General features: G+C 37.0%; 1 protein-coding gene across 6 annotated transcripts in view; it reads left to right on the forward strand.

Moving 5' to 3' along the window:
* Positions 1–16,151, forward strand: part of EFCAB3 (EF-hand calcium binding domain 3) — a 235,506-nt gene that overhangs the window by 12,370 nt on the left and 206,985 nt on the right. For all 6 annotated transcript variants that reach the window (XM_086687643.1, XM_086687646.1, XM_086687641.1 and 3 more), the window contains 5 exons: positions 7,767–7,820; positions 8,648–8,673; positions 10,085–10,163; positions 11,306–11,359; positions 11,953–12,057. In XM_086687643.1, coding sequence (XP_086543769.1) covers positions 7,767–7,820; positions 8,648–8,673; positions 10,085–10,163; positions 11,306–11,359; positions 11,953–12,057 — 318 coding nt within the window. The remainder of the gene's footprint in view (positions 1–7,766; positions 7,821–8,647; positions 8,674–10,084; positions 10,164–11,305; positions 11,360–11,952; positions 12,058–16,151) is intronic.

Raw genomic sequence — 16,151 nt, forward strand, 5'->3', positions numbered from 1 at the left:
AATGAATGGGTTGGGGCGCCTGGGTGGCGCAGTCGGTTAAGCGTCCGACTTCAGCCAGGTCACGATCTCGCGGTCTGTGGGTTCGAGCCCCGCGTCGGGCTCTGGGCTGATGGCTCAGAGCCTGGAGCCTGTTTCCGATTCTGTGTCTCCCTCTCTCTCTGCCCCTCCCCCGTTCATGCTCTGTCTCTCTCTGTCCCAAAAATAAATAAAAAACGTTGAAAAAAAAATTAAAAAAAAAAAAAAAAGAATGAATGGGTTAACCAGGAATTTAAAGAGGAAATTAAAAAGTACATGGAAGCCGATGAAAATGAAAACACGACAGTCTAAAACCTCTGGGATGGAGCAAAGGCAGTCACTCGAGGGAAATATATGGCAATCCAGGCCTTCCTAAAGAAGGAAGGAAGGTCTCAAATGCACAACCTAACGTTACACCTAAAAGAGCTGGGAAAAGAACAGCAAAAACAAACAAACAAAAACAAAAATATGAAAAAAAAAACCCTAAACCAGCAGAAAAATGGAGATAATAAAGATTAGAGCAGAAATCAATGATATTGAAATAGAAAAAAACAATAGAACAGATCAATGAAACCAGGAGGTGGTTCTTTAAAATAATTAACAAAATGGATAAAACTGTAGCCAGACTGATCAAAAAGAAAAAGGAAAGGACCCAAATAAATTAAATCATGAATGAAAGAGAAGAGACCACAACCAACACTGCAGAACTACAAGCAATAGTAAGAATATCATGAGCAATTACATGCCAACAATTTGGGCAATCTGGAAGAAATGGACAAATTCCTAGAAACAAATAAACTACCAAAACTGAAGCAGGAAGAAAAGGAAATTTGAACAGACCCATAACTGGTAAAGAAATTGAATCAGTAATCAAAAATCTCCCAAAAAACAGGAGTCCAGGGCTGGATGGCTTTCCAGGGGAATTCTACCAAACATTTTTTTTTTCAACGTTTTTAATTTATTTTTTGGACAGAGAGAGACAGAGCATGAACAGGGGAGGGGCAGAGAGAGAGGGAGACACAGATTCGGAAACAGGCTCCAGGCTCCGAGCCATCAGCCCAGAGCCCGACGCGGGGCTCAAACTCACGGACCGCGAGATCGTGACCTGGCTGAAGTCAGACGCTTAGCCGACTGCGCCACCCAGGCGCCCCTTCCAAACATTTAAAGAAGAGTTAACACCTATTCCTTTGAAGCTGTTCAAAAAAAAAAAAAAAAAAAAAAAGAATGGCAGGGAAACTTCCAAACTCATTCTACGAGGCCGGCATTACCTTGATTTCAAAACCAGGCAAAGCCCCCACTAAAAAAAGAACTACAGACCAATTTCCCTGATAAACACGGATGCAAAAATTCTCAACAAGATACTAGCCAACCAGATCCAACAATACATTAAAAGAGTTATTCATCACAATCAAGTGGGATTTATACCTGGGATACAGGACTGGTTCAATATCCACAAATCAATGTGATACATCACATTAATAAATGAAAGGATAAGGACCACATGATCCTCTCAATAGATGCAAAGAAAGCATTTGACAAAATACAGCATCCTTTCTTGATAAAAAACCTTAAAGGAAGTAGGGATAGAAGGATCATACCTCAAGATCATAAAAGCCATATATGAGAGATCCACTGCCAATATCATCCTCAATGGAGAAAAACTGAGAGCTTTCCCCCTAAGGTCAGCAACACGACAGGGGTGTCCACTCTCACCACTGTTATTCAACATAGTATTGGAAGTCATAGCCTCAGCAATCAGAAAACATGAAGAAATAAAAGCATCCAAATCAGCAAGGAGGAAGTAAAACTTTCACTCTTCAAAGATGACATGATACTCTATGTGGAAAACCCAAAAGATTTCCCCAAAAAACTGCTAGAACTGACCCATGAATTCAGCAAAGTCGCAGGATATAACATCAATGCACAGAAATCACTTGCATTTCACTACACAATAATGAAGCAGCAGAAAGAGAAATCAAGAAATCGATCCCACTTACAGTTGCACCAAAAACCATAAAATACTGAAGAATAAACCTAACCAAGGATGTGAAAAATCTATACGCTGAAAACTATAGGAAGCTTATGAAAGAAGTTGAAGAAAACACACACACAAAAGGAAAAATATCCATGCTCCTGGATTGGAAGAAAAAATATGGTTAAAATGTTGATACTACCCAAAGCAATGTACATATTCAGTGCAATCCCTATCAAAATAACACCAGCATGCTTCGCAGAGCTAGAACAAACAACCCTAAAATTTGTATGGAACCAGACAAGACCCCAAATAGCCAAAGCAATCCTGAAAAAGAAAACCAAAGCTGGAGGCATCACAATTCCAGACTTCAAGCTGTATTACAAACATGTAATCATCAAGACAGTATGGTATTGGCGCAAAAACAGACACATAGATCAATGGAACAGAATAGAGAACCCAGAAATGGACCCACAAACGTATGGCCAACTGATCTTTGACAAGGCAGGAAAGAATATCCAATGGAATAAAGACAATGTTTTTAGCAAATGGTGTTAGGAAACCTGGACAGCGACATTCAGAAGAAAAAACCTGGACCACTTTCTTATACCGCACACAAAAATAAACTCAAAATGGATGAAAGACAGGAAGCCATCAAAATCCTAGAGGAGAAAGCGGAAAAAAACCTCTTTGACCTCAGCTACAGCAACTTCTTACTTGACATGTCTCCAGAGGCAAGGGAAACAAAAGCAAAAATGAACTATTGGGACCTCATTAAGCACGGCAAGGAAAACAGTCAGCACAACTAAAAGGCAACTGACGGAATGGGAGAAGATATTTGCAAACGACATATCAGATAAAGAGTTAGTATCCAAAATCTACAAAGAACTTATCAAACTCAACACCCAAAAAATAAATAATCCAGTGAAAAAATAGACAAAAGACATGAATAGACATTTTTCCAAAGAAGACATCCAGATGGCTAACAGGCTTAAAAAGATACTCAGCGCCACTCATAATCAGGGAAATACAAATCAAAACCACTATGAGATACTACCTCACACCTGTCAGAATGGCTAAAATTAACAACTCAGGCAATGACAGATGTTGGTGAGGATGTGGAGAAAGAGGAACCCTTTTGCACTGCTGGTGGGAGTGCCAACTGGTGCAGGCATTCTGGAAAACAGTATGGAGTTTCCTCAAAAAAAAGAAAAATGGAACTACCCTACAGCTGAGCAATTGCACTACTAGGTATTTATCCAAAGGATACAGGAATGCTTTTCGAAGAGGCACATACACCCCAGTGTTTATAGCAGTGCTATCAACAATAGTCAAAGTATGGAAAGAGCCCAAACATCCATCGACACATAAATGAATAAAGAAGATGTAGTACGTGTGTGTGTGTGTGTGTGTGTGTGTGTGTGTGTGTGTGTGTGTGTGTGTGTAATGGAGTGTTACTCAGTGATCAAAAAAGAATGAAATCTTGCCATTGCCATTTGCAATAACGTGGATGGAACTAGAGTGTATTATGCTAAGTGAAATTAGAGAAAGACAAATATCATGACTTCTCTCATATGTGGAATTTAAGATAGAAAGCAGATGAACACAAGAGAAGGGAAGCAAAAATAATATGAAAACAAGGAGGGGGACAAACCATAAGAGACTCTTAAATACAGAGAACAAACTGAGAGTTGGTGGAGGAGTTGTGGGTGGGGGGATGGGCTAATTGGGCCAGGGACATTAAGGCAGACACTTGTTGGGATGAGCACTAGGTGTTATATGTAGGGGATGAATCCCTGGAATCTACTCCTGAAATTATTATTGCACTACACATTGACTAACTTGGATGTAAATTTTTAAAAAATTAATAAATTTTAAAAATGAAAACAAATACGATTAAATACTTAACCAGAAAAAAAGAAAATTGAATCAGACCATAATCCATATTCAAATTCTAAATAAATGTTGATAAAATATTAATCTTTGTTTATAGGTTTATGACTGCTATAATATTATTCATAAACTATACCTTTTGATGTCCCCCTTTATATCTGTTTAATGATTTGACTCCAAGTTATACTTTGATATTAATAACTGATGGTACTGGTTTCTTTTTGCTTGTATATATGCCTCATATATCTTTGCCCATTCCTCTGTTTTCAATCTTCTTATCATTTGGTTGAAATATATTTTGCGAAATCATTATATAGCTGGGTTTTTAGGGAACCCATCTGACAATCGTTCCTTTTTTATTTTTTTATTAAAAAAATTTTTTTTAAGTTTATTCATTCTTGAGAGAGAGAGAGAGAGAGAGAGAGACAGAGCACAAGCATGGGAGGGGCTGAGAGAAAGGGAGACACAGAATCCGAAGCTGGCTTCAGGCTCTGAGCTGTCAGCACAGAGCCTGATGTGGGACTCGAACTCACGAACTGCCAAGATCATGACCTGAGCCGAAGTCAGACACTTAACCAAGCCACCCAGGTGCCCCTATCATTCCTTTTTTTTTTTTTTAATTTTTTTGTAATGTTTATTTATTTTTGACAGAGAGAGAGAGAGAGAGAGAGAGACGGAGCATGAGCAGGGGAGGGGCAGAGAGAGAGGGAGACACAGAATCTGAAACAGGCTCCAGGCTCTGAGCGGTCAGCACAGAGCCCCACGAGGGGCTCCAACTCACAGACCAGGAGATCATGACCTGAGCCGAAGTCGGACGCTCAACCGACTGAGCCACCCAGGCGCCCCTATCGTTCCTTTTTTAATGAGAAATTTCAGTTTGCTCCGATTTGGTGTAATACTGGATATATTTAATTTTATTTATTTAATCTTATGTTTATTATTTATTTTCTGTTGTTGTTTTTTTTCTTTTTTCTTAGGCTTATTATCACTGGTTTGTTCAAGTTGTCATTCATTATGTTTGTTTTCTTCCTAATTAATTCTGAAGTTTCAGAGGAGGGTCACATTTCATCAAGTCTTACATTTCTTTTCCTCCCATTCACTGTCACACTTACATATAATAACTATTACTGGCAATAAAATACTACTTTATTCTCCATCAAGATAGCCTTCCCGATCAAATATTTCATTTCACTTTTATCCCTTCCCTCTCACCCCCCACGCAATCACGATAAGGGCAAACTTTTAGAAGACTCTTATTCCTCCTACCATCTCCCCCACTCCCCACCATGAGACCTTGGGAATGTCTTTTACTTCCCCAACCATACAGTTTTAACTCCCACAAACAAACAACTCATAAAATTTCTCTTAGGGGTGTCTGGGTGGCTCATTCAGTTAAGCATCCAACTTTTGATTTCTCCTCAGGTCATGATCTCACAGTTGTGAGATTGAGCCCTGCATTGGGCTCTGCACTGAGCACAGAGCCTTCTTAAGATTCTCTCCCTCTCCCTCTGCCCCTTCTCTGCTTGCTCTGTGTGTGTGTGTGTGTGTGTGTGTGTGTGTGTGTGTGTGTGTGTGTGTTTCTCTCCCTCTCAATAATAAAAAAAAACTATCTTAAATAATTTCCTTTCTATTTCAAGATTCTTTATTTAACACTTAATATTACATATTCCATAAAAGATTACTTTCAAACTTCTAGAAAAGAAGGAAGCATCTGTTTTGACATCTCTGTATTTCTACCACCTCAGGAGCATATATGTTTCTGCCCACCTATCTTCTTCCTTCGTGCTCTTTTAGGAGTCAGAGGAATTGGAATGCCCTCATGCTGGCCTCTACTGATCTTCACCAGGGTCTTCAGGAATCTAAGTGCCAAGCTTTTCCCCAGATCTCTTACTTTCTAGTTCTCTTCGTGCACTCTGACACCTCTCTGGTGCTTCCCTAGTTGAGAGGGGAAAGAATCCCATGCCCATTCTTCTTCTGGGACACAACCAGAGCTGAAGGTTTGACATAGCCCTGGCAGCCTAGAGAGACCAGCAGCATTTGAATTTCAAAGGCAGACAGCTTTGAGGTGGTAGTTAAAGGGATATGAGCCATGTTCCAGTCTCCACGTTCACAGAAGCCCTTCCAAAATTTTTATTAAAGTAAATACAAAAGAGTAAGAATAACATTATAAATAAAGGAAAATGATCAACTTCAGTTTATAAAAATTCCCTTGTCACACAGATGTTTTAAATCTTACTAGTAGATTCCTCCTCTGCTGAGAGGAACTTGGAATATTTTAATGGAACAGAATTCCCTCCCGATTAGACAGCCTATGGCAGAGAGCCCTTTCATCTTGGGTCAGAATTTTCCCAGTAATAAGCCAGATGGGCAAAGGAAAGGATGAACAGAAAACCACAGTGACCCATGTACAAAGCCAGGCCAAAAATTGTAATCCTCTCCAAGGATCCCATCTCTTTTTCATGACAGACTTGATTACTTGTAATGACCCAGGTAAACCAGCACACATTTTCCATTTTGCCCTGACCTGTAGTTGGTATTGACGCAGAAGTTATTAGTGGCTAAGAATACTTTAAGAGACAAAGAATAAGGTCCAAAAATTCTCACCACAGAATTAGCAACATTATTGGTAATTGACACACTTTTCTGGTTATTCTTTGAGTATTTTCTAGGCACTCAAAAACAAGTTTGTTGAATTCATGAATAACTACATGTTACACCGTGTTTCCTATAACACTAGGTTATAGCTAGATTTTCTCATCAACGTGGAGTAGTATTTTACTGTGGGGAGAAAAGCACTTTTCAGAAACTAAATGACGGGAATTAGCCACTTTTCTTCCCTGAGCATAATATATTGGAAATATTGGAGTATTACTTGTTTCAGGAAATAATTGTGCTTATTATCATTCAAGCTGACATCTTTCTTCTTCTACCTTCTTTTTTTTTTAATGTTTATTTATTTTTGAGAGAGAGATGGAGACACAGAGCATGAGGCAGGGAGAGACAGAGAGAGAGGGAACCACAGAATCCGAAGCAGGCTCCAGGCTCTGAGCTGTCAGCACAGAGCCTGATGCAGGACTCGAACTCATGAACCGTGAGATCATGACCTGTGCCAAAGTCAGCTGCTCAACCAACTGAGCCATCCAGGTGCCCCTCTTCGTCTACCTTCTTATGAAGGGTATAGCAAAGGTTAAGTTTTAGTGTGTGTGCGCTTGTGTGTGATGTGCACGTGCGTGTGTGTGTGTATGTGTAACCAGTTTTTATATTTTTTATATTGAGGTATAACTGACATATAACATTACATTCAGGCATAATGATTCAATATTTGTATATATTGCAAAATGATTACCATACTAAGTCTAGTTAACATCCATCATAATATATAGTTACAAATATTTTTTGTTTTGATGAGAACTTTTAAGATCTCTCAGGGTGCCTGGGTGGCTCAGGCGATTGAGCATCCGACTCTGGATTTCAGCTCAGGTCACAATCCCAGGATATTGGGATTGAGCCCCGCATCAGGCTCCATACTGAGCTTGGAGCCTGCTTGGGATTCTCTCTCTCTCTCTCTCTCTCTCTCTCTCTCTCTCTCTCTGCCCTTCTCCCCTGCATGCTCTCTCTTTGTCTCTCTCTTTCTCAAAGGAAAAAAACGTTAAAAAAATTAAGATCTACTCTCTTAGCAACTTTCAAATATTAATATTTCAGTATTAAGTATAGTCATCATACTGTGTATTACAACCCCATGACTTATTTTGTAACTAAAAGTGTGTACCTGCAAAAGGTTAAATTTTCTAAAGCAAATAAATACTGCTAAGTTTTTCTGCTCTATGCAACACATTTTCTTGGTCTCATTGTCATGTTTCTATCCAATTTATTCCTTGCCTTACAGTTAAAGGCAAGGTTGATCTGGAAAAGCTGATGAATGAAGTGAAATCTTTTTCGGGTGAGTAAGACATTACTTAAACATTTTTAATTAAATTCTAACCCTATGTTATATTTTGCATAGTGTTTTCCCAATATTATATCATAAATTTATTAATGTTGATATTTTACATATTTTCATGAAGTATTTCCATTCAACTTTAGTTTTCCCTTTGACTTTGAATTATCTAGCATTTGGCTACAAAAGAAAATGGTGATATTTAAGTAATAATGATATTTTTTTGTAGTTTCTGCCAGTATTATATTGATCCTAACCAGTGTTTAAATCAGAGGTTTAACAAACGGGCCACCCATGAATTGAATCCAGTCTGCAGTCAAGTTTTGTAAGATAAGGCAACACTGGCCCTACATTTCCTCACCACAATAACTGATGTATTTTCTCTTGGGACAAGGCATGTGCTAGTTTCACTCATTCCTTCTTTGTCTAGGCTCCTATAAGCTTTTGAGTTAATGACTACTGGCTTGAGTAGCCAAATATAGGTAGGCACAGAATATAGGAAGATGAATAAGTTTAGAAAATATTCTGCTTTAAATAATAATCACATGATTCAACATTAAAAAGAGAAAAACAGATTAAATATCCTAAATTACTAGCCAATTATATAACCTGATTTTCTTCTATGGTGTCTTGCCATTAGTCTTCGGAGGCCACTCTGTCTTTATGAAGAATCAAGGAATAAGTTTTGCCTCATTATTCTTAAACACTATTAGAATATATGAGAATATGAAAGTGGGGATGGTATTCTTATAAGTCAGCCTTTTCATTATTTTGGATCATTCTAATGTCCTAAAATTTCCATGTGTCAACAATCCGTTTTTCTTTCAAAGGAGACAAAGTTGATGCCAATAGACTTGAAAGTGTTTTCGATGGCACAAAAACAGACACATAGACCAATGGAATGGAATAGAAACCCCAGAACTAGACCCACAAACGTATGGCCAACTCATCTTTGACAAAGCAGGAAAGAACATCCAATGGAAAAAAGACAGTCTCTTTAACAAATGGTGCTGGGAGAACTGGACAGCAACATGCAGAAGGTTGAAACTAGACCACTTTCTCACACCATTCACAAAAATAAACTCAAAATGGATAAAGGACCTGAATGTGAGACAGGAAACCATCAAAACCTTAGAGGAGAAAGCAGGAAAAGACCTCTCTGACCTCAGCCGTAGCAATCTCTTCCTCGACACATCCCCAAAGGCAAGGGAATGAAAAGCAAAAGTGAATTACTGGGACCTTATGAAGATAAAAAGCTTCTGCACAGCAAAGGAAACAACCAACAAAACTAAAAGGCAACCAACGGAATGGGAAAAGATATTTGCAAATGACATATCGGACAAAGGGCTAGTATCCAAAATCTATAAAGAGCTCACCAAACTCCACACCCGAAAAGCAAATAACCCAGTGAAGAAATGGGCAGAAAACATGAATAGACACTTCTCTAAAGAAGACATCCGGATGGCCAACAGGCACATGAAAAGATGTTCAGCGTCGCTCCTTATCAGGGAAATACAAATCAAAACCACACTCAGGTATCACCTCACGCCAGTCAGAGTGGCCAAAATGAACAAATCGGGAGACTATAGATGCTGGAGAGGATGTGGAGAAACGGGAACCCTCTTGCACTGTTGGTGGGAATGCAAATTGGTGCAGCCGCTCTGGAAAGCAGTGTGGAGGTTCCTCAGAAAATTAAAAATAGACCTACCCTATGACCCAGCAATAGCACTGTTAGGAATTTATCCAAGGGACACAGGAGTACTGATGCATAGGGGCACTTGTACCCCAATGTTCATAGCAGCACTCTCAACAATAGCCAAATTATGGAAAGAGCCTAAATGTCCATCAACTGATGAATGGATAAAGAAATTGTGGTTTATATACACTATGGAATACTACGCGGCAATGAGAAAAAATGAAATATGGCCTTTTGTAGCAATGTGGATGGAACTGGAGAGTGTGATGCTAAGTGAAATAAGCCATACAGAGAAAGACAGATACCATATGGTTTCACTCTTATGTGGATCCTGAGAAACTTGACAGGAACCCATGGGGGAGGGGAAGGAAAAAAAAAGAGGTTAGAATGGGAGAGAGCCAAAGCATAAGGGACTGTTGAGAACTGAGAGCAAACTGAGGGTTGATGGGGGGTGGGAGGGAGGAGAGGGTGGGTGATGGGTATTGAGGAGGGCACCTTTTGGGATGAGCACTGGGTGTTGTATGGAAACCAATTTGACAATAAATTTCATATATAAAAAAAAAAAAAAAAAGAAAGTGTTTTCGAAAACTTGGGGATTAAGCTCACACCTAATGAACATTTGAACTTGCTGAACACACTGCCACTTGATGGTGAGTCTTATGGGTGCTATTTTGGTGTTTTAGAAAGACTAGTTTTGTAGAAGTATATGAAAAATTACAAAATAAACTAAAAATGCTTGAAAACTGTTAAAAAGCTAATGCAAATACACAGAAAAATCTCACCACTTGGATTTTGATTTAAAAATCATCTGTCTAAAAATAAAAAAATAAAATAAAATAAATTAACAAATAAAAAAAAATAAAAATCATCTGTCTAAGCCTTTTCAGTTATAAGTTGCTATCAAAGGAAAAATTCATTACTCAGCCCTCAGGTTACTGATCAGCTGGATTTGTAAAAAAAAAAAAAAAAAAAAAGCATTTAAAAAAAAAGAAAAAAGAGAGAGAGGAAGGTGTCCAGTTTTCCCAGAACCAACTAATAATGTAGTTGTGTGTTTCTGCAGCATCGAATATATAGTTTATCAATAAGTGGGTAATATGGTACATTGAGAAAAGGCCATAGTTCTTAACTACACCAAAAAATTTCATAAAAAATGCTTTTAATCCTCTAACCCAAAGATAATCATTATTAATATTTTCATACATTTCCTTCTAGTGCACAGTAGATACTAGATTGATAGATAATATTTATGTGTTATTAATTTATTTATAACTGTTATGTCTTCACAATGGTAACGTGTGTATTTATCATAGAAATCTTGATAGTGTAGATAAGTGAAAATAAAACCTCTCTATTCCCAACTCAAAGTGATAGCTACTGTGAAAAATGAGATGTATATTTTACAGTTTTCCATCTTTGAATATATGTCCTTTTTTTATTTGACAGCCTTGTGGATAAATCTTTGTAAGCATTCTGAAATCTTTTGAGATGAAATTCCTTTAAGTAGACTTACAAATGGAAGATATTTTGTCTTCGCACTCGCCTTCCAGAATATTTATAATTTGAAGTCCCACAAACAGTATTTGAGGATGTTATTGTCCCTACATTCTCAATACAGAACAACAATAACAAAAAAGAGTATCTCATGATTCTGATTTCCAATTTACTCCTTTACCCCTGAGAGCAAACATTTTGGTATATCTATTTATCTGTTTGTAATTTGAAATGTTCCTTACTCAAAGATTTCTAAACTCTTTCTTTCTGACTCTGTTTTCAAAATACCCATTTTTTATAGCTGATGGAAAAGTGTATAAGAAAAGGTTGATGAAGGGCATAAAGTCTCTCAAACGTGAGTAAGAAGCACTGTGAAAAGACGGAATCTGAAACCTTTAGTTGTATTGTTAAAATAGGAATCATCCTTTCCTATATAATTGTGTCTTTATTTATGTTTCTTTAATAGATCTGCATTTTATCAGGTAAACCAAGTAGTTTCCTGCACTAATACTTGACAGAAAGTGTTAAACTGTCTGGGATTTTCCTACCTTAGCCCCAAAGAAACAAAATAAAGTACGAAGCAAAAGGTGAAGAATGAATGCTGTCAGATAAAGATTTCAATCAAAAGTAAAGGCAAATAATTTGAAAGTGCAGGCAACAAAAATACCTCTTGTTTTATGAATATTATGTCAGTCACCTCTAGCTCTGGCTTTTCAGAATCCTAACATAAAAGTGAAAGGAAGTTTATTGTCCTATGAACTGAACAAAACTGGATTTTTGGTGTTTGCCTTGAAAATCTTAACAATAATGCTAAGAAATATGTGAAATGTTCCTTATTATAATAAAACATATGCTTGATAAAGAGGAATAATAACACAGTAGAGTGAATGCACGGTCCCAGTTTTAGAAAGATTGTTTTACTATATTCCTTTCCTGCTCCTTACTTAGGAGGCAGTGTTGATGTCAGTAAGCTGGACACTCTTTTAGAAAACATGGCAATCAGCATCACAGAAGGAGAATTCATGGATCTGATAGAAAGATTGCCAGATGATGGTGAGCACTGACATTCCCCCTGTACTTTTTAAGAGATATTTATTGTTTTCATCTTTATTGAGATGCAGTCAACATAGAACGTTGTGTAAGTTTAAGGTGTAAACCTGTTGATTTTATATACTTGTATATTGCAAAATGTTTATGCCATAACTAACACCCCTGTTGCATCACATAATTACCTTTCTTTTTTATGGTGAAAACATTTACGATCTACTCTCTTAGGAAATTTCAAGTATGTAAGACAGTGTTATTAACTATAATCACCATTCTGTATTGTAGTCTCAGAATTTACTCACATTAGAAATGGGAGTTTGGGGCGCCTGGGTGGCGCAGTCGGTTGAGCGTCCGACTTCAGCCAGGTCACGATCTCGCGGTCCGTGAGTTTGAGCCCCGCGTCGGGCTCTGGGCTGATGGCTCAGAGCCTGGAGCCTGTTTCCGATTCTGTGTCTCCCTCTCTCTCTGCCCCTCCCCCGTTCATGCTCTGTTTCTCTCTGTCCTACAAATAAATAAACGTTGAAAAAAAAAAATTTAAAAAAAAGAAATGGGAGTTTGTACCTTTAACCTAACATCTCCCCATTTCCCCACCTCCTCCCTCAGCCCCTCATAACCACAATTTTACTGTTTCTGTGAGTTCAGTTTTTTTAGATTCCACATACAAGTGATATCATATAGTATTGGTCTTTCTCTGTCCAACTTATTTCACTTAGCACAATACCTTCAAAGTTTATCCATGTCACAAATGGCAAGATTTCCTTTTTTCTCATGGCTGAATAATTTGCTATTGTATATAATATACCACATCTTTCTTTAATCATCTGTTGACAGAGACATATCTTGGTTATTGTGATTAATGTTTCAATGAACATGGGAGTGCAGATATCTTTTTGAAATCCTCTTTCAAAGTGGGATTTTGAATCATATGCTGTGGGATTGCTGGATTATATGGTAACTCTATTTTTCATTACTTGAGGAACCTCTATACTGTTTTCCACAGTGGTTGCACCAATTTATATTCCCACCAATGGTGAACAAGGGTTTCCCTTTCTCCACATCTCCATCAACATTTGTTATCTCTTATCTTTTTGATGATAGCCATTCTAACAAGTGTGAGGTGATATCTCATTATGGTTTTGATTTGCATTTCCCTGATGATTAGTCATTTTGAGCACCTTTTCATGGACCTATTGGCCATTTGTATGTGTTCTTTAAAAAGATGGCCATTCAGTTTCTTTGCCCATTTTTTCCCTGGATTTTTGGGGGTTTTGCTACTGAATGTACAAGTTCCTTATATAGTTTGAATATTAACCCCTTACCAGAAATGCAGTTTGAAAATATTTTCTCTCATTCTGTAAGTTGCCTATTCATTTGGTTGATTGTTTCTTTTTCTGGGCCGAAGCCTTTTGGTGTGATGTAGTCCCACTTAGTAATTTTTTCTTTTCTTTTTCTTTCTCTTTCTTTCTTTTTTTTTTTTTTTTTTTTTTTTTTTTTTGCTTGTGCTTTTTGTGTCCTATCTAAAAAAATAATTGCCAAGACTCATGTCAAGGAGCTTTCTTCCCTATGTTTTCTTCTGGAAGTTTTACAGTTTTCAGGTCCTACATTTAAGTCTTTAATCCATTTCAAGTTCATTTTTGTGAGTGGTATAAGATTATGGCACAGTTTCATTCTTTTGCGTGTGGTTATCCAGTTTTCCCAATACCATCATATCAGAGACTATCCTTTCCCTATTGAGTATTCTTGGCTGCCTTGTTGACAGTTGACTGTATATGTGAAGTTTTATTTCCAAGCTCTCAATTCTGTTCTCTTGGCCCATGTATCTATTTTTATGCTGTACCATACAGCTTGATGAGCCTTGTAATACTAGTTTGAAATCAAGAAGGGTAATGCCTCCAGCCTAGTTCTTCTTTCTCAGTATTGCTTTGGCTGTTCGGGGTCCTTTGTGGTTCCATATAAATTAAAGATTTTTTTGTATGTCTATGAAAAAAATACCATTGAAATTTTTATAGGAATTGGATTGAATCTATAAATGACTTTTGGTAGTATACACATTTTAACAATATTAATTTTTCTGACCCATGAATATGAGATATATTTCCATTTGCTTGTGTCTTCTTCGATTTCTTTCATCAAGGTTTTGTAGTTTTCATTATATAGATCTTCCACCTCCTTATTTAAATTTATTCCAAACGGGCGCCTGGGTGACTCAGTCAGTTAAGTGTCGAACTCTCAATCTCAGTTCAGGTCTTGATCTCCGGGATGTGAGTTCAGGCCCCACATTGGGCTCCGCACTGGTTGTGAAGCCTATTTGTAGATAGATAGATAGATAGATAGATAGATAGATAGATAGATAGATAGATAGACAGATACATACATACATACATACATACATTTATTCCCAAATATCTTGTTTTTTTTTATGCTATTGTGAGTGGTATTGTTTTCTTTATATCTTTTTCAGATATTTCATTGTTAGTGTATAGAAATGCAACTGATTTCATTATGCTGATTTTGTATCCTGCAACTTTACTAAATTCATTGATTAGTTCTACCAGGTTTTTGGTGGAGTCTTCAGGACTTTCTATATATAAGACGATATAATCTGCAAACAAAGACAATTATGCTTCTTCCTTTCCTATTTGGATGCTTTTTCTTCCCCTAGACTGATTGCTCTAGAATAGACTTCCAGTATTGTGTTGAGTAGAGGTGGTGAGAATGTGTACCCTCTTCTTGTTCACAAGGCTTATTTTCTTATAGGCTTTTCTTTCTCACTTCAAACCAGTGGGTTGAGTTTTTTTTTAATAAAATAGAATAAAATAATAAAGCTAGATATTGTTTCATGAGTCTTCATGATCACATGTGTGTGTGCGCACGTGCTCAGGGTTCTTAGTATGGTTTACAGTAAAAATTTTTGAAAATCACTGGCTTAAATGATAGTAATATAACAGTTCTATTTTCAGGCTCTTTCCACACTGTTCCTGTATGATTCCACTTAACCATATGTATTTAAGATTTCAAGCCTTTTATCTCAAACCTATACTTATTTCATCCATTTCAGTTTAGGACAGTGAGGTCTTTTTATGTACCATGGCAGGGGCAAGATCTGATAATATAAAAATCTAGTTAAAGTAAGGAATAATAAAATTTATATACACACGTATACATATACATATATACATATATATACATATACATACCTTAAATTTATATATATATACATGTATACATATACATATATCCATATATATATACACATATGTATATATATATATATATATATATATATATATATATATATATATACAAACATACCTTAAATGTTTTGTTTCCATGAAAAAATTGAGCCAATGCCATTTTAATTTAAGGTAGCCATGCTCTTTGGAGATTTTCTTGCACAAATATACCCATTTGTCATCTACACTCCCATTTTCTGTTTCTCTCTTTTCTTAAGTTTTTTTAAAATTTATTTTGAGAGAGAGCATGCATGTGTGTGCATGAGCTGGGGAGGGACAGAGAGAGAGGGAGAAGAAGAGGGAGGGAGGGAGGGAGGGAGGGAGGGAGGGAGGGAGAGAGAGAGAGAGAGAGAGAGAACCCCAAGCAGGCTCCACACTGTCAGCACAGAGCCTGTTGTGGGGTTCAACCTCATGAACTGTGAAATCATAATCTGAGCTGAAACCAAGAATTGGATGCTTAACTAGCTAAGCCATCCAGGCACCCCCATTTTCAGTTTCTCTTAAGTGGAGCAAAGTGCTTTTTTAAACGTTGAGCAGAATTTTCCATCAGAATCCATCTAGATCTGAATTCTTTCCCCAATTTTTTTATAGTTCTTTATCCACACCAAATTCAACACAACTATTTTTTAGCAATTTGCCTTTACATAAACTCTCTAAAACATTCAAATTTGTTTTTATGGTAATAACTCCCTTTTCCATTTATAGTTCCTCAGTTTATATAATGATTAAGTTATCAATTTAATAATAAGTACAACTCTTTATAAAAAGAAGCCTGGAAACAAGTTCAACAACTCAACCCATAAGAACACAAATGTGCTGGCTTGCTAAAAGTGTAGCTTACTAGATAATAAAAGTTTAGCATACCAT

This window comes from Puma concolor, chromosome E1, assembly GCF_028749965.1.
Source record: "Puma concolor isolate L17-30 chromosome E1, mPumCon1.1.hap2, whole genome shotgun sequence".
In the NCBI taxonomy this organism is placed as follows: domain Eukaryota; kingdom Metazoa; phylum Chordata; class Mammalia; order Carnivora; family Felidae; genus Puma; species Puma concolor.